Source organism: Coffea arabica, chromosome 2c (assembly GCF_036785885.1).
Source record: "Coffea arabica cultivar ET-39 chromosome 2c, Coffea Arabica ET-39 HiFi, whole genome shotgun sequence".
NCBI classification, from domain to species: domain Eukaryota; kingdom Viridiplantae; phylum Streptophyta; class Magnoliopsida; order Gentianales; family Rubiaceae; genus Coffea; species Coffea arabica.
The window spans coordinates 71,665,898-71,685,322 of record NC_092312.1 but is presented as its reverse complement, the minus strand read 5'-3'; the positions used below and the strand labels follow the sequence as shown (position 1 = coordinate 71,685,322).

The 19,425-nt window shown below is 35.2% G+C and overlaps 1 protein-coding gene across 2 annotated transcripts; it reads left to right on the top strand.

Moving 5' to 3' along the window:
* The first annotated feature begins 10,046 nt into the window (after positions 1 to 10,046).
* Positions 10,047 to 13,511, top strand: LOC113727748 (probable protein phosphatase 2C 34). Of its 2 annotated transcripts, none has more exons than XM_027252072.2 (6): positions 10,047 to 10,165; positions 11,176 to 11,449; positions 11,632 to 11,940; positions 12,545 to 12,662; positions 12,751 to 12,974; positions 13,255 to 13,511. In XM_027252072.2, the coding sequence occupies exons 2-6, from the start codon at positions 11,204 to 11,206 to the stop codon at positions 13,465 to 13,467; spliced, it is 1,110 nt and encodes a 369-aa protein (XP_027107873.1). In that variant the 5' UTR covers positions 10,047 to 10,165; positions 11,176 to 11,203; the 3' UTR covers positions 13,468 to 13,511. The 2 variants fall into 2 exon arrangements, with proteins under 2 accessions (XP_027107873.1, XP_027107871.1); XM_027252070.2 differs by having other exon boundaries at positions 10,092 to 10,435.
* The last annotated feature ends 5,914 nt before the right edge of the window (positions 13,512 to 19,425 follow it).

Here is a 19,425-nt window from a genome sequence, read left to right as displayed (position 1 = left end):
GATACATATATATATATATATATATATATATATATATATATATATATATATATATATTAGTACACCAAGCAAATTTACCCTATTTTGGATTTTGGAGACTGAAAAATGGCCAAACAAGCGATGAATACTCCTTAAAGGGGAAAAAATGCCTCTAATTAATATGTTTATTAAGTCAATTTAATGCAGATATTTAACTGTATAGTATCAACTCATGTGGTGGAAAAATTGATGTGATGTAAAGTTATTAGATGAGGTGTTTTGACATTTTCTTTTGGAGTAGTTTTCAATTTGGTACTTTAACAAGTACTAGATATGTACAAAAAAAATTATAACAAAATCATTTAAATCAGATAGAAAAAAAATGCACAATAAATTAATATAAAATGCAGGCTTCCACGAGGGAAAGCTGACGTGCCTAGAAAATCTCTTGAACTTAAAAACTTTCTTTCCAAATCTTTCGTTTTCTTCCACTTTCCCTCCATTATAGAAACAGCTGGAATTCTTGAACAAAGAGCCCTTCGAGTCGATTAATGATAGGTTGAAGATGAAAGTTTTGACTCTGAAGTTCACTTTATGCACGAGCAATGAAAATGATTCTAGCTTCCATTTCCCGTTATGAAATCTTTGGTCTTGCATTGGTTGGTAAATGTGGGGAACATTTGATGTCCCATCGAAATGATTTTCTTTTATCACAGCCAAGAATTTAATCAAAAAGGTAAACAACTCCAATATACTTAAAAAAGAAGATGCAGATTCCGTCAAGCATTCTTTTCATCAAGTTAATTTGATCGAATGGACTGCCATGTAATTTTCACTTAGTCTTTTCCCCAGCTTCACCATTACCTGGTGGAAACAATTTGAGGTGGACAACAAAGATGAAATTTAACTCTGATACGGTCTTTGATGATCAAATGAGACACGGTACAATGATCAATTGGGACGGGAGTAATTCTACTTTGCCAAAACCTATTTTTTTGCTTTACACTTTAAATTTTAGGGATCATTTAAGAAATCTCCCTCGAGATTTTTGACAATTTCATCTAATACCCTTAAGGTTTTTAATATTATACCTACTTCTCTTGGCCCCAAAAATGATCATAATAGTCTTAACATGTTAATATTTTTCATCCAATTAAATAATCTACACCAAATCTTGTTCATATGAATGCATCACACAATTAGATATTTATTTAAAACAAAAATAAAATTCACTCGTTGAATAATCGATTATGTTCTAAACACAATTATAACATATTACAAATTAATTTTAGCTTTGCTTAGAGCATCTGGAGATGAATAAAAGAAGATATATATTAGGTTTAAAAAGGATAGAGTTGATATTGGTACTTCAATTTTTTAGAAATACGATGGTGGATTAATGCAGAATAGAGGATCATGCAGTAAATTGACGTACACATTGCGTGCATAATGTGTACATGATCCTTTGTTCCGTGAATTTTGCTAACGCTGTTATGCGCACTAGTTAAACGGGACGAATATGAAAAGTTAAGGTATAAAATGTCTGAAATTAAAATCGAAAGTGGAACGTCCATGGAGGTCTAAGGCTTCTCGAAATCTAAAGCACTTTTTTTTTATCAATAATTGGAGGTTCCTAAGGGGTAGACTTTGTAAGCCGACTTCCTGCTCCTGCCGGGTCCAATCCACTTATATATAGTGCTGCTTTTCAGTTTTTCTGAAACTCAATTGAGCAAATGAGTGAACCAGCTGGTGGCCACTAGCCACCACTAAGGTTTTGATGGGATGGGAGGTAAGGTTTAAGCAAAATGCTATTAAAATGCCATTTTTGTGACTTTGCTTCAAATTCAGACGGATGCGTAGTGTACCTGTCTGGTCCAGTAGTGATTCTATCCTCATCGATTTTCAGTAGGTTCAGTTGAGTCTCTCCGTAATTAAAGTAGGAATAGGAGTAGGGATGATAATTGACAAAAAAAAATAAAAAAATAAAAAAATTGAGCAATTGAGTGCCATGTTTCAGTACAGTAGTCTATTCCTAGCCCCATCTTCATCATTACTGGCCGACTAATTTGAGTTGGATAATGAATGCTACTACCATAAAACACCATGCCAACAATAAAAAACATAACCCCCTGTGGGGTTTTCTATCCCACATCGGTATTGGGGGGTTGGGGTTTAGGTTTATAAGTCCCTCACAGGACTCCACAAGTTACCGGCTTTTGGAGTTTCTGTGGGGAGTTAGGTTTATTAACCAAAAATTCTTACTTTCGTAAGAAAATGTCAGAAAAAAAAAAAAAACAATAAAAAACATAACAGGAATCCATTTAGGGTATGGTCTTTGATCGGATGAAGACCAAGTATTTTGTGAGTCATATCTTAGTTATTGCATGTCGGAAACTTGGAGGTATACTTCTCCAAATCCACCTAAGAGCATTTTGCATCAACAATTTTGGAGCATCCTGATGGCTTTTTCTAATTTGGCCGACTGATTTAAGTAATTCTACTACATGTTTCGTTGAACCCACTTTTGGTATTACTCCAGAAAAAAATTATTTAACAATAATGTTTCCAAGATATTGATAGTTTTTTTTTTTTTAAAAAATTGATTCTGTTTGATAATCCAATTTAGCACTTAAACTTAAAAAATTCAGATCTTAATATTTTCAGACACGTTTGATAACCAAAATTAAACATTTGAATTAATTAAGTGACACTAAATTTCTTAAGTAAAGCTTGCTCTCAAACATAAGTGATAAGTTATTCACTTATCATTGAATGTGATATATACTCAAATATATTTGATTTAATATTTAGCAATTCAATAACTTAATGGTTTTAGACTTTAGATTTCATATTTCAGTTTTCAAACTTCAGTTTTATCAAACGCGTGCTTAGATTTAAGTCTGGCTATTACTCGACATCTACCGCTAGATTAATTTTGCATGAACTGGATGGTCTGGTAATTAAAATCGCGATATAAAATCGATTTTTTACTATTCATTTATGGTATACATTTGCACCCTTCATAAAACCTCGTACTAGGTGAATCGGAAAATATTTGTCCATTTTCAAGCTAACAAAATGAATGAAGGTATTCAGAAAAATATTAGATGATTGTCCACTTTTAGGATAAACTAGTCAATAAACACATACAAAGGAAAAAAGAAAAGAGAAAAAGAGAAAAAGGTTTGTCTGCTATTAATTCCTTTTGGGATAAAAGTAATTGATTTGAAATTAGATTGATTGCATCCACATGTAAGATTACTTCTACCATTGTTACAAGAAACAAGTCTAGACCTAATTTTAGACCAGACACCTCCATCCTTTGACGTACATAATTTACAAGTGTTAATTAAGAAGATTTCATCGGCAAGATGAAGGATAAAAATTGACAGGTTATTCCACTTTTGTTGCTCACCTGTATACCCAGGATTGGCCTGGAATAAGAGTTTTAGGTCAACCCACCTTATTTCAGTGTACATGCACAGAACAGTGCTATACTGTACACAAATTCATACACGTTTTGCCCTAGTTCACACATCCCTGAATTTCACAACCACATGAATAGAGAATATCAAAAGTATGGCAAGATGGTAGTCATTTTCTATCAGAGGAGAAATGTTTTTGGCTCAAGTAACTCCCACATCACATGCATCTCTAGAGTTGATTATTGACTCAAAACTCTTGAGTATTAATGCCACTTCAAAGGAGAGAAATCCCACATGCTCAATGGAAATGTGAGCATGATGATGACTTTCAATTTCCACTTTCTCTGAACAGAATAATAGTCGTAGAAGTCACTCTTTACCTAACCCGGCACGATTAAGCACCAACATTGACTAATGAGCCCAAAAAATCTATCACTAATAGTAAATCATGGAATTAATTCACGTCCTGAATTGAGAGAACTGAGGCTAGGGGTGCAATCGAATCGAGTCGAATTCGAGTAATGTACTACTTGAGTCTTGAGCTCGACTTACGTTAAAAAAACTTGAACTCGAATTCAAACTCGTCGAATTTTTGAAAATCAATCTCGAATTCGAGATTGATTTTATTTTACATTACTCGATCTCATGCTCATCAAGACCAATCGATCTTATTTCGAGTTCAATCAAGCCTAATGAAACTTAAAAAAAAATACAAATATATATAATTTGGTACGTTTCGTAACTAGAAACATCCCAAATCGAGTCATCTTCATTTAGCTCTGTGCTTGTCCCTGCAACCCTAGTTCAAGCCCCATATTTATATATTGTTAGCAGAGGCCCCAAATTTATAGTAGTATTACTGTTAGTAGAAGTTATTTCCGGAGAGTCTCGATAGAGGGCAGCGGTGCAATGCATCAAAATTCACGATTCAAACCCTACCAAATTGGAAATGAGAAAAGAAACTCCTCTCGTGGAAAAGTGCTCGCCGGAGAATGGAGAAACTCCCAAGAAGTGATGTCGTTTTCCAATTTCTCAGTACTGCAGCTGCAGCCGCCCCACATGCGATTGTTTGGTGATACGTGTCACCTATTAGAGAAATGTGAATTGTGGACCAGAGGATCCCCAGGCAAAATGGGTCCGCACCGTTTTTATTGATTCTTCTCCCGACCGACGTCTTTAGAATTAGCAGCTCATTATGGGTCGGATCTAATGTATTTCACGAGTATATCTTACCCTTCCTGCATAGGGTCCTACCTCCCCTTTTCATTCGAGTCAAATGATTTGACCCTTATTAGTTGGACCCTTTTGACCAATTATTCTAAGTGTCTTACCCTTAATCTAGGTAAGGGTACATTCCTTTCATTGCACCATTTTTTTTTTTTTTGCCTTTTCTTTTACTATCAAGATAGATGGCATGGTCATAAATTAGTTGGCAGCCTTTTCTTTTTAGGTAAGGGATTTGATTGAGCTAAATTTCGAATGTTGAAAATTATGCTATTGAAACAATTATCTGACATAGTTATTTGGAATATTGATAACACTTTTTGTGATGTCATATATGTAAGATAAAAGAATAGTTGAAAAAGTAAGCAAAATGATGTTTACAAGTAATGACTATTGAAGTACGTCCAATGTTGTGCGAATTATCGTCATATTATTCCTATAAAGTTCACAAATTTTATGTATTTTCTCTTTTGAATACCTCTTTTTTTTTTATGGGGCAAAATAGTCAAGTGTTCTAGGATAGATTCTAAACCTTGATCCTAGGATAGATTATTGAGGTCTTTCTTTGAATTGATGTTGAGGTTGGGAGAGAGTTTGAATACCGTTACGGTAACCTTCACATTGTTAACGGAGTAAAGATATTGAAGAAATGTATTTATAAACAACTAATAATACTCGTTAACATAAAAAGCAAATCTTTACCGGATTGTTTGTTTGTATGGTCTGTATTAGAATAGATTTTGTTTTTTTCATAATTTACAAACACAAATGAATGTGATTTGGTACATAATCATTCGTCAGACCACTTCCAAGTTCCTGTAACTCGATCTACTAATTGCAATACTAGAATAGAAAACATAGGAATAAGGAAACTACAACAAACATCTATATGCCAAAGACAAATTCATGTTTGTCCTCATTGGAAACATCGAAGGAGTTGTGTTATATGACAATCATCATTCTCCTTCTGCGCATTGCCATAATAGTTGAAACACATGCCCATTAGGAAATCTCCATGGAAAATATGAGTGTGTATTATTACTATCAAAAGGGCTTTTATAGTACATAGTTTTGGAAAGCACTATGTGGTAAACCTTTTACTTTCATTATTAATTACTTATTGCATTAGATGATATTTTAGGGAGATGTTATTGACTGACACCTCTTAAAAAAACTTCTGACGTCCATCTTTTTTCCTCTATGCTTTTAAAGGAAGAATGGAGTGTTAGAGACATTTTAAGACGTGCCAATATTATTCTTCTTATTTTAAACACTAAAAATCACAAAAATCCTGAAGTCGGTTAAATGAATTTGAGATGAAATCATACAATTAATATGCCAACTTGTCCTTAAGTTTTCCCACAGTATTAAACCATATAATGATTAAACTAATGTCTGTCATGTCACCTAATTTTGACATTAATAGGTTCGTCACTCTTTTTTTTTAACTAATAAAGCAATGGATGACTTGTGAATGAGTTAATTTTGCCCCGTGACTAGTCGTACATTTTGTTTGAGTGCCTCTTTAAATTGATTTGATCAACTAAACAACTCTCTAATTAAGCTCCTTGTTTTATGCATGGACGAATACAAGGATCAATACTGTAATTTATTTTTGTTTTTCAAAAAAAAAATTGTAATTTTTATTGGCACCGCCTGTAATCACCAATATAGCTGTAGGGTCAATAAACTGACTTTTGATAGGTTTCCACCTTCCATAAAATGAAAACAAGTTTTTGACAGGACCAATTGCTGTCTTGTCTTGCCTTTCTTTTCATAATCATTGTCTATATTTTTGTTGGAATGACTTTACCATATATAAGTATTCACTAATCATCACAGTTTCTAAGAGCAAATTTGTTGTGCTGAGCTGTGATCATGGAATCAAAAAACTACAATGGTCACTGTTATATATCATCACCGACCATATAAATGTAGGACCAATTAATTAAGATGGTGTAAAGTCCACTAAGGGAATAAATCTATGACTGGTAATTAATGTTGTATAGGTGAGAAATGAGAAGAGCAGCAATGATTTTAATGGTGGTGGTGGTCAAGGGCATAATGTCACTTTTCTGGCCATTGCTGGGATGTATCTGCCGGCCTTTCTATTTGCTCCACACAAATCTTCATCAAGACATGGTAAGAATTACTAGTCTACAACAATTGTCTATTTCTTTATTGTCTCTCTTCTTCCTACATTTTGTATCCATTTCTTCCTTGGTCATCTGTGAGTCAATTACACTTAAAACTTCTACGCATAGAATTAGGATAAAAAGTGGTGCTTGCCTAGTGCGTCGTCTTACCTTTCGTGTGGTTGGCGGACTATTGCACGAGACGGGATTATTCAGTGCACACTTTTGAATAGTGGCTGCAGGTTCTCTTGTCAAAAAAAAAAAAAAAAAAACGCTTAGTACGACTGTTTCATGGATAAAAATCATAATATATATATATTTGCAGATTGATTCTGTTTCGTTTTTCATTTTTTTGGTTGGAAAGTTTTAATATAAACCTTATCAGGTTATGTGTCAAATATTTCTTTATAAAATGTTATAATGTGTTTATTTCGCATTTCAGGGTTGGTGTTTGATTATTTATTTTTTTTAAAGATAGTTGGGAGTTTGATTTATAATTTTAATAAATGCTTGACACAATTTTTAGTTGATTAGGACTTGCAGTTTAATGGATATCAAATTTCTTGATCATCACTTAACTTGAAAACAATTAGTCTATATATAGGTTAACATAATTCCATCGGGGCCTGTCAAATGTAGGTGACAAATTCATCCTTTTGTGACATCTTCATCATACACTATTATCATGTCTTTGCTTGTGGTCCTAACCACACCTTGCTTATAAACGACGAATTCCAAATGATGATATTCATGGGATTCTCCTTTTAATCAATAATGTGTTGGAAGTTAGAACCACCCAAAGTTATTGCAGAAAATGAAGTGTCACTTTCTTTTCACATACGAGAAAAGATAGAGCAAAAGAAAATAATTAAAATACAACTGATATTTTATTTTATTGCATGATTAAGCCTCGGCGCGTATTTTGATTTTTTTCCTTTGCTAAAAAAAAATACAGGTAAACTCTTAATTAATACAAATTTAAAAAGAGTTGAGTCTTGAATCTGCTGTATTTATATAATGTTATATTTTAGTCATTTTACTCGCAGAATATGTTAATTTTGATTCAAGATAAAAAAAAAAAAAAAGTTAGGATGGTCAAATATAATATATGAAAGAATATATAGAATAATATTGCTAGGGGAAGCAGGAGACTACCCTAGTTGTTTAATATAAAGGAGATGTTGAAAGTGGCTTTCTATATATAAGATTATAGAAGTAGTTGGCTTGAATTAACTTAAAACTAATATTCTAACCAAATGGTGGTGTTACTGAATTCTACTGATGTAAACATATAAAAAAAATTATAGCATCCATAAGTAGGAATCTTTTACCAAGCAAGAGGGTGAGTGCAACAGGAAAGCTCTGTATAACCTTTTAAATTCAAGATTCAACCCTTCTGATTCACATAATTTGTTATATGTCAATATTTTGACACTTTCGGTCTTCTTTTAATTGGTTCCTAACCACCACCCAAAATAAATAAATAAATAAATAAATCAAGAATAGATTTTGTATAAAAGCAGGGTGCCTAATTGATATGGATTAATATACTTAATTTAAAATCAATGTATTATTTGAATACACATCCTCACATTTATTATGCCCTTCATCAAAATACTTTTCTTGAACTAAATTGATTTTCTGAAATTTTTAGACCTGAAACTCCTTTTAATGAGTGTCCATCGGGTACCCCGTGAATCCTTTCTTTTTTCACTGTTAAGGTTTAAAATGAAATGCTGCTTTTGGTCTATTGGACAAAAATTGCAAATTTTCAAACAGATAATAAGATATTCAATTCCAAGAAAACAGGGAAGATGCAAAAATAATCGTTTATTTATGTTTGTGACTTTGTGCTGTGAAAGAGACCATGTATTCAGTTTATATCTCCTTATCTCTATCAACCCCGAATTTTTTTTTATACTAATATTTAGGTAATTAAGCGAATGGTGCAAGCTTATTAGCGTAATAATTATATCTCTCATTATAAAACAAAGTAAATTATAGACTAAACAAAGAAATTCATGTTTGACCAACCAAGTTTATCTCTTTAATTTAAAAAATCTTCTCAATCATTTGATAATCGAGTTTTTTGAAACTCATTTGATAATCCCTTTTCCTTTGTGTTCATCTTCTTTTCTTATTAAGGAGAAAACAAAACTCTCACAAATTAAATAAACCAAAATTTAGAAAGATGAATTGCTTACCATAATAGAAATTTTAACATGTAGACCTCAAACAAACAAATTTTTTTTTTCACTTAGAAGTATTCCAACCTTTCGGCCAGACTAATCCTTTAAAATTGTATAGAGTCTTGCCCTAAAGGTACACAGCAGTAGCACACGAAGGACAATTACAAGACCTGCTGGTAACTACCAAATTACGGAACCAGTCGAATTACCAGCGAGGAGCATTCCCAAACAAGTGATAAAAGCCATTTTAATTGCAAAAAGTATTTTGAATTAAAACACTAATTCTATAATGCTTAGAGAATATGATTGGTCAGTAATACAAAATTAATACCATGAATAGCCGTACCTATCGGAGAAAGAAGGTACTCCCTAGATTAACTATTCTAAATATGCAAGTCTGTCTGATTAAGCATCTGATGACAGTGCTTGAATTTATAATAAAGAAATCACAATGATATGTAAGCATTATATACAAAAAATCTTCATTTCCAGTTGTTAGTCTGGCATTTGGGTCAAAACCTCAACTCAAGAGCCAAATTAAGGTCTTTATTTGCCCTCTCGTTAAACTAGAAGGCCTGTCCATTTATACTTTTCATTAATCATTTATTGCCAACCTTTAATGCAAAAACATTTTTCTTGACTATTTTTCTACAAGAAACAATTATAGCTACTCAAACTACATTAATAAAGGCATTAGCAGCTCATATAATGAAACTTTTGAAGTTTCCACCAATTTGACAATCTATTTGTTTTGGCAACCCAAGTCCTAAAGCATTTCTTCTCGTTTCCTTGAACAATACAAATCAAACTCTTTATCTTTCCAAATTCTTTTTAATATACAAAAATAAACTTCTAATTTTCACCAACGAATTTTATACTAATTTAGACTCAAGATGCTGAAAAGTCATCTCATCTTATGTTGCAAAAATCAAAAGTGTGTTCCTCAATTATTGTACATAGGATGATCAACGATGAGAACCATATATTTGGTCAAGTTGCAATAGAGCACAAACACTATTTCAAAGTACCCCAGCAACAAAAATCCAAAAAATTTGAAGGGCAAAAATGTACTAACATAAACGATTAAGCATACTTTGTGAATCGCAACGGTTATAAAACAACTAGTGGTAGGCAGTGGCTGGATTTGCATTCCTCACCACAAAGCATTATTACACGTATTAGTAGTAGTTATTACTACTATTATTCTCTCAAGGTAATGCGACTTTTGTATTACGAGTACTACACAGCTCCATACAAATTCTTCTTTGTTAACTTCTCCTTACCATAAAACCATCTTTTAGCTAAGCTCCAAATTATGGAACTCGATCCTCATCTAACTCAAGTCTCTCGATATCTCGGATCATCCTGTCGGAATCTCACCCCATTCCGGCAACAGGGTTCATCTTTCAGGCTTGTTTTTCACTTTATTCCAGCCTAGCTACTCTCCATTTCCACCCCACCAACTCTTACTTGAAATTTACAGGTTCTTATAGCTCTGTTTCCGCTTTGTTTGCTCTTATGATTTCTGGGGTTCTCTGGTTTGGTCTTGTTTTGTTGTCCTGGATCATGTTCGGCCATTGAAATTTCTGGGATTCTTGGTTTGGATGGCCTTTTTTTTTTTTTTTTGTCTTTGATCAGATTTCATTCGAGCTTTCTGTGCTTTGTTGAGAAAAGATTTAGATTCTTCAGCGTATGTCATCGGACTTTGGTTTTCATCGCAACTAGAGCGTTGCTTAGGTTGTGCGTTTATGAGGAAATGAAAGTAATCTAAGAAGTGAAGAAAAGGTTACTTTATTTTTAAACTGTTTTAATGTTGTCTTAGCATGGTTGGTTGGATTGAGAAAGAATTTTCTAGAGTGAATGTTGTGGTGCATCTTCTTTCCATCTGACATTTCCTGAAGAAACAAATTCAGTAATAATAGTGGACATCTATTGTTGGAAATCCAAGTGAGATTTTGAATATTCACTGCTTTTCTCGTACGGTCAAGAATTTCTTTAATCTCTATCCAGATGCATCCTTTTTGTATAGTATCTGCAATTTTTTTAAACTTGATTCATAACTTTCTGAGTCAGATTACATCTTTATTCTCTGACAACCACCTCCCAGTTCTAGTACATGCTTGATGTGGAAATTTGCATGCGTAAACAATATTTATCTATATATGGTAGCTTTGCGATGTTAGATCCATGTAGATCAAGAATTCCGCTTTGTATATATTTCAGAAAATTCGAACTGTGAAGTCAGGGTTCTATGGGGCAGTTGTCAACCATGTTCAACGGATTGGCAAGGTCCTTATCTATCAAGCAAAGGAGGAGTTATTTTGGCAGTTGTCGTGGAAGAGAGGCTATGGAAGCCATGACTGAGGAAGCAAAGAAGGAGGGCTTGATATTAAGGACCTCGGGTACTGTTAACGTTGATGTATCCAAGAATTTTGCAGCTGTTTTCTCCAAGAGAGGAGAAAAAGGTGTGAATCAAGATTGTTGCATTGTTTGGGAGGTATGGTTTTGTTAGTAACATGCATTTTTCTTTGTAATTTACTTAGGACTCGATCCTACAGAATTGACCTTTTCCTGGCCGTTTACCCACTCGTTAATTAATGTATGTGGCAGCGAAGATAAATCTTGATTCCACTTCTATACTCTTAAGACTGATGGATGTTTGTTGCACTTGTTTTCTAGGAGTTTGGAGGCCAAAAAGACATGGTGTTCTGTGGCGTATTTGATGGACATGGTCAATGGGGTCATTTTGTTGCAAAGAGTGTTAGGGAATCAATGCCGTCTTCTCTACTCTGCAATTGGCAGGAGACATTGGCTGAAGCCTCGCTTGACCCAAGTTTTGATTTGGCATCAGAGAAAAAGCTTAACACATTTAATAAATGGAAGCAATCCTATATAAAAACTTGTGCGGCTGTGGACCAGCAGCTCAAGCGTCAGCGTAAATTTGATACATTCAACAGCGGCACTACTGCTTTGACCATCGTTAGGCAGGTAACCAGACTGATATAACTGCTGCTGCTGTACTATCACCAATGTTTGCTTTATTCTGGATTGGCCACACTGTAATGGGAATGGACAAACAGGAATGTCTTTTCCACTTGATCATCAGCCCTTAATTTGTAGAATGATTTACTTTTGTCTAAATGAGGAGGCCTGTTGCAGGCTCCATGTACTAAAAAGTCATTGTTTGTCATGAAGAATTTGGCAGCTAAATCTTCTTGTTGCATTAATGCAACTCCACACTATAGTACATTGGTTGTGTTTTAAAATGGCCTATGGAAATTCTTCAGCCTAATATGTATTGGCAAATAACTCTTAATCTGTTTCAAATTAAGGTCAGTAGAATGATACATAAAAGATCTTATCTCAACCTCAATCTTTATATTAACCCCAGTGATGGATATCTAGGAGAGAGCAAAAACGGTAATTACTCAGTATGAGCTTCATATGCTTATTTCCCTTCTTTTCTTTTCCCAGCTCTCTCCTTTAGCGCAGCATCTTAGGGCATATTTTCTAGTGTAATAAGCCCATGCTACTTTATATATATAAGATCATAGCTATCTGCTTATTTTCCTCAATCTTGTGGTATCTCCAGGGTGACCTTATTTACGTAGCAAATGTGGGCGACTCACGTGCAGTATTGGCTACAACTTCTGATGATGGCAACTTAGTACCAGTGCAGCTGACGATTGATTTCAAGCCCAACCTACCCGGCAAGTCTCTTTTCTTCTGCTTTCTCTTATTCTACACCATATCGGACGTCTTTGTAACTCATTATGGCCTTCCTAACCATTTGAACAGAGGAGGCTGAGAGAATCTCGAAATGCAGAGGTCGTGTGATCTGTCTAGAGGATGAGCCTGGGGTACACCGATTGTGGCTTCCGGATGAAGAGTCACCTGGACTGGCAATGTCTAGAGCCTTTGGGGACTACTGTGTTAAGGATTTTGGATTGATATCCGTTCCTGAAGTTACACAGAGGCACATAAGTGGCAATGACCAATTTGTTGTGCTAGCAACGGATGGGGTATGCATAATCCTGCCCTTTATTTTTTTCTCTTCAAAATGTCTCTGCTGGAAGAACCAAACTATAAAACCAAGACTGGTTTAAACTACTGATGATAATTGGGCTGACAGAATTGATGTCTAATGACAATGAACAAAATTCACCTGCAGATACGTATATGCATATATGAATGCACTCCATACCCTTTTTTTTAAGTCCTTGTACTCGTTTTTCATCTTCAATCTTTGATATGAAAGACTTTGAATAGATACTAACAAGTAAAGTTTGCATTTGTGTGAAGGTATGGGATGTGGTTTCCAACCAAGAAGCAGTGCAAATTGTAGCATCAACTCCAGACAGGGCAAAATCAGCCAAACGTCTAGTTGAATGTGCTGCCCATGCATGGAGACGCAAGAGAAGGGGTATTGCCATGGATGATATTTCTGCTATAGTTCTCTACTTCCATAATTCTGATCTTTGTCAGCAAATCTATCCTGTATATTCATCCAAATAGCATTCGAGAAGAGTGAAAATATTGCTCGTTTATCTTTCTTTGTACTTTTGGCCTCTCTCACTCTCTCTGGCTGAAAATCCATAGATGATTAATGATGCAGCAGCCTAATTAAACAAGAAAGAAGAAGGAGAAAAGGGAGAACTTTAGAACTAAATTGAGATCTGCTGATTTGATTTCAGACCTATCTTTATTGGTCGACATGAACCACACGCAGGCAAATATTAATCTCTCTTTTGGACAAGATGTGTTTACAAGTGGAGAGAGGATGAACTAGGTTGATTATCTTAATTATTTGGCACCTCAATTACAAGTTATGACAAAGGTAAAAGAAATCATTTCAGTTTTTGTTACCATTTTCACAGATTATACCCAAGAATATGGCATCTCTGAAATTGGCAAAAGCTTTCCTTTCTTGTAGGCTTTTTAAAACTCAATTCGAGTAAGGGCCGTAAATTGAATCAAACAATTTGGTACTTGACTTGAACTCGGTTCGAACCAAGTTCATTCAAGCTTGTTTATTTAGGTATCAATCCAAGTTTGAACATGATTTCAAGTTCGAAAATATTAACAAACTAATCACGATCTTCATATTATTTGGCTCGATATTTTTAAGAATGTGTAAGGCTGGTAAATTTCATAAAAATATACCTATAGTTTCCTTCCTTAATTTCACTTCTTTCCTTCCCATATATTGCTTATCTTCTACAATAGCAAGCATATAATACTCTTGTCTCTTGAATAGGCATAATTGACTTTAATTACATCTCTAATTCATCATAATAGATTTCTTGAATATCACAGAGCAAAAATTAAGGGGAAAAAACCATAAATTAGGGTGAAAATTTCTATATTATACAATATGAAATTTCAAGTCAAGCCAAACTTTGATTGTATGTACTTGAATTCGATATTTTGACAAGTCAAACCAAATTTTCTATGAATATACGTCTGAAATTTCAAACCAAACTCGATCAGTTTCTTTCAAAAAATTTTCAAACAAAAGCCAAGTTCAAACATTTCTTTTAATCTTCAAGCCAATCTTGAACATACTTCTGTCTGACTCATTGAGCCTTGTTTTTTGCCCTAATTCGAGTAGAAAAATTTGGGAAAAAAAAAGCATAAAGTAGTCACGTGATTAGCTAATGAAACAAAAGTGCAATTCCACTCTCACTCTGCCAAAGGACACAGTTACGTACTTGTGCTTGCCGACAATTTTACGACTGATTTAACGTTCAGACTTCAGATGCTAATAAGCAGGAAATTCTGTATTTTAACATTCCACCATAGGACCTCTCCGTCCATATTGCTAGTATACTTTCTGATAATTAATACTTCATTTTATCTCGCAGGGATGCATTACTCAATTATCAGATAAAGATCCCTGGATAATCACATAAAGACGTATGGGTTCAGTGAGGAAATAAATATTTCAAAGGGAAGATGTATGATGGTTAGGGCAATCATGGGCCTGTTTGGAAGTGAGTTTTTTGGCCAAGTTTTTTAGCTACAAGTTTTTTAACAACTTTACTACCCAAAAAAACTTATCAAATTTTTTAACCTGCACACTTCAAAATATCTAATACACAAAAAACTTCTATCTTTCTTCTTCTTTTTCCCCCACCCCATCCACCATACCTTCATCGCCGGCCACCACCTCCGCTGCCGTTTCTGGCGCCGGCGTTCCCAAATTTTTTTTCCTTCCTTTCTCCCTCCCTCTCTCCTTCCCTCACCTCTCCCCCTCCCCCTCCTGGCCAAACTCCTACGACCTATGCAGCAACAGCAGTTACTTTATTCTTGCTCTGATTTTTCTTTCTCCCTCCAGTCACGCCAATGCTACGGCTGACGGGGGAACAGGGGAACAGGGAATGGGGGTGGCGGAGTAGAGGGGGTGGCAGGAAACGGAAAACAGGGGAGGGGGGGAAACAGGAGGGGGTGGCGGGACAGCGGGAGAAGGGGAAGGGGCAGGGCAGAGGGGCTAGCGGGGTAGCGGGGGAAGGGCTGGCGAGGGGAGGGAGTGGCAGGGCAGAGGGGGGTGGCATGCAGAGGGGAGGAGGAAGGGGCAGAGGGGCTGGCGGAAGAAGGGGGTGGCGGGGGAAATGCAGAGGGGAGGAGAAGGGGAAAGGGAGGAGAGGGATGGCGGGAAGGGGAAGGAAGAAGAAGAAGAAGAAAGAGAGGAAAGAAAAGAAAAAGAAAAAAAACAGAAAGAAAAAAAGAAAGAAAGAAAAAAAAAGAAAAGGAAAAAAAATTCACTTTACAAAAACTTCTCCAAAAAAATTTTTCACCTTACAAAAACTTCTACAATGCACTGCAGTAAAGTTTTAGACAAACTCCCAAAAAACTCAGGTTCCAAACAGGTAACATAGTATTCTCACAAAAAGACAAAATGTTTCATTGCAGATATGTTGAATGGTTTTACAAACGGAAAAAAATTGTCTTCCTTTCCCACTAGTAAGTGAATCCTCCGTTTGGCTCCTTAGAGACCTCGCTCCGGTGCAAGTTTTAGGTTCGAATCTTGAGTCTAGTAGTTAGAGGTAAGAATGATGAGGATGGAAAAGAAAACATGGTAAAAGCAAAAGTGAATCCTTGAGTCCTTCGCTGTGTGGCCTTAGTTTTGGTCGACCTAATCCATAGCTGAACTAACTTAGCAGCTAGCAGTGGTGGAGTCAAACTAGGGTCAGGGAGTTCAATTTTCGACACTGCATCAAATATAATCATAGGAAATTTGCAATCAAAAGACAATTATGTTAAGCATACTTTTTTCCATTTCGACAATTGTATTTTGACATCTTGTGTTATAATATAGTAATAGCTTAGAAAATTTAAAAGAGTTTCTTCTTGGATTTACATCAATAACTAATCTTAATTAGATGCAACACTATTGCGAAGTGTAAGGATTAAGAATTTTTAATTTATTAAGGAGGTCGATGTAAATAAAAAAAAAGAGATTAAAAAACTTTTAGAGTGGACAATATAGATAAGAAAGAGAATTTCAAAAACATTAAGGCAAAATTGATGAGAATGAGAAATTTAAATATCCTCAGGGCAAATATATGAGTAACTTAAAATTTTCAAGCTATATGCCTAAAATAAAACTTTCTTAAATTTGAGGTGGAAGGAGATAATTGCCTACCCTCACCTGCATTTGACTTCGCACGTGGCAACTGGGGATGGTAAATATAAGTTGCTCCGCACTGTATAACTTTTTCATCGATTCACTGAATCTTCGAGATTTCACTAGAAAACACAAAACATTTACTTCCCACTTATCTCATTTTCATCAAGAGGAAGTACACGGGAGTAGTTCAATGGAAATACCAAGTATCTCAAATGGCTGCTTAATTTCGTAGCTAATTTAGAGGCATTATGCACTGAGGGTGTTCGATCATATTCATGCTTTCTGTAATACAACTACAAGCACAATATCCAAGTGCGAAGTAAATCGCACATCCTAATAGATTATAACTCAATTCTAAATGATGATTATCTGAAATATGGATGCATTCGGTCATTCGGCCGGAGCATATCCTCATCTGACAAATCAGAGGATTTGTGTGTCACTGCACTTGTCAGGGAACATAGGGGAATACAATTAGGGTTATCAATGTATGGGCCACTTATACTCAAGCCTAACATATTCTTAATTTCTTGATCAGATGGATCAATTAAATGTTAACTGGACCTCGCATTAGACCCAATCGATTATTCTCTGAAATATTCTCAATTTATTGATTAAATGAGTCATTTCAAACGTAACTGGACCTCGCATCAGGTTCAATCAATTATTATAAAAAATGTTATAATTTCTATTTCGTGATTTTTCATTTTAAGTACATGACAATTGGGCTAATTAGTACGCATCAGACCCAATCCATTATCGTCTAAAATATTATCAACTTATTAATCCAATGGGTCATTTAAATTGTAATTGGGTCTCACACTAGACCCAATATCATAATAACAAATAGACCAACTACATTGGTCCTCAATTCTAAATATCCTTAATTTTTTCAATTGTGCTCTACAATTCTTGTCCCAATTCCTCCTATCGTGAATATTTAAATGCACCACATTGTAATGATCTCCTCATCTAGACAAATTAGAATGTCGCATTCTCCTTTATCCAAGGGCCCCTCTTCGTCCCCAGTAATCAAGATCAGGTATTACCTGTCCAAGAAGAAGCGAACTACCAGAATTAGATTTGCATGTGGTTGTTGCCTACTACACAGCAATGGATGCAATAAGAGACACCACGTTCTCAGCATTGATGCAACAAGAAAGTTATTCTTAGGAGTTCAGGATGGATCCCCTCCATTTCACCACATTCTAGGTCAGTCTGATAATTTGGTCGGTGTCAATTCGAACAAACTACAACCTCTGTAGGAGGTTCCGTATCACCAAAATGTGGGTAAGCCTCCTCATTAGGATTTCCTGAACATTGAAGGACGTAGATTTCAATAGGATCAATAGCAGGGTCGGGGTTCTTATCATGAGCCAATTATCTAATTACGGTGTAATAAGTTCAATTAATCTAGAATTAGCGTGTAATTCCTTGCCACGTGTCTGGATTAACTGCAAGGAGACAGATTTCAAATATATACGCATTTTATTCCAAGATGAAATGAATTAACGTATTTTTATTTCACTTCTACATATAAATTACACGTGGCACTGCTACATTAAATTCCTATATACATACGCATACATGACTACTATACTGTATCCTATATTGTATGTCTACATATGTGTGGGGTCCACTTCTTGTAGGGGTGGCAATTCCTGACACGATCCGAAAACACGACACGAACCTAACACGAAATTAATGGATTTGGGTTGAGGTTTCGGAAGTTCGGGTCAGAATCGGGTCGAACCCGATGAACCCGAAAAGAAAACAGGTCAATTTCGGGTCAACCCGTGGTAACCTGATATGATCCGATGTGACCCGTTTACGAATTAAAACTAATTTAATAAACATTAAAATTATTTTATCTAACTAAACTAAATCATTCTTTTTTTCCAAAGGCATTAATTACTTAATCCTAAATGAATTTATTTAACTTGTGTGAAGTTAAAATTATTATATTTGGACAAATAATATATTATGTTATTTTTTACTTTTATGCTGTTTTAATTTATTTTATATTTGGTTTGGGATAAAACACTTTTATGGTGTTTAATTTATTTTAGATTTGGTTTGAAATTATTTATTTAAATTTTTATTACTTGATGATGTAATTAATTTTGTGAAAAATTGATTTTATTAGAAATTACAGTGATAAATTAATAAATTAAAATTAAGTTTCGGGTCATTTCGGGTCGACCCGCCAACCCGAAATTTTCGGGTTCGTGTCAGGTACCTTGACCCGTTTCGGGTTGGCGGGTCGGGTTCGGGTCAGCAGGTTCCTTGTTATACTTAAGCCTCAACCCGACCCGCCAACCCGAACTTGACTCGACTGCCACCCCTAACTTCTTGTACCGAATCACGTCCACGTGTCACCAACAGGTTCAATTGTTATCAGAAGAGTTGCCATCATTCGAGCATCCCCTGACTCCGTCAGGGTCCCATTCATCTCCTCCACTACCCTGAACATTCAGTCCAATTCGTGGATGAATCGAAAACTCTCCATGCGAAGTGCAAAGTACATTCTCAGGAACACAACGTGCTCCATATCACAATCCCTTACGATCCTGACGAATCCTGCATGTCTCTCATGTTTGTCATTTCTTTTATGTTCAAAATACAACATATCGAGCAATCTTCTACAAAACGGGCGAGTTCATCAAGTTAGGCTCAAAGTCTCTGATCTTAGTTGAATTTATCGACCCTTTTGTCATGCATCATGATCCTCGCCATTCAAAATGGAAACACGTGTCAGCAATTCGAAACCCAGGCGGGATAATTTTCGATTTGAATTTCGAATTCAAATATCAACAGTGATCTGTCAACAGTGTTCTCTAGAC

Excerpts from the sequence above, each read along its gene's own strand:
- LOC113727748 (XM_027252072.2), top strand. The coding sequence starts at position 11,204 with ATGGGGCAGTTGTCAACCATGTTCAACGGATTGGCAAGGTCCTTATCT. Across the intron at positions 11,450-11,631 it reads ATTGTTGCATTGTTTGGGAG|GAGTTTGGAGGCCAAAAAGA; the intron begins GTATGGTTTTGT and ends CTTGTTTTCTAG. Across the intron at positions 12,663-12,750 it reads TTTCAAGCCCAACCTACCCG|AGGAGGCTGAGAGAATCTCG; the intron begins GCAAGTCTCTTT and ends CCATTTGAACAG.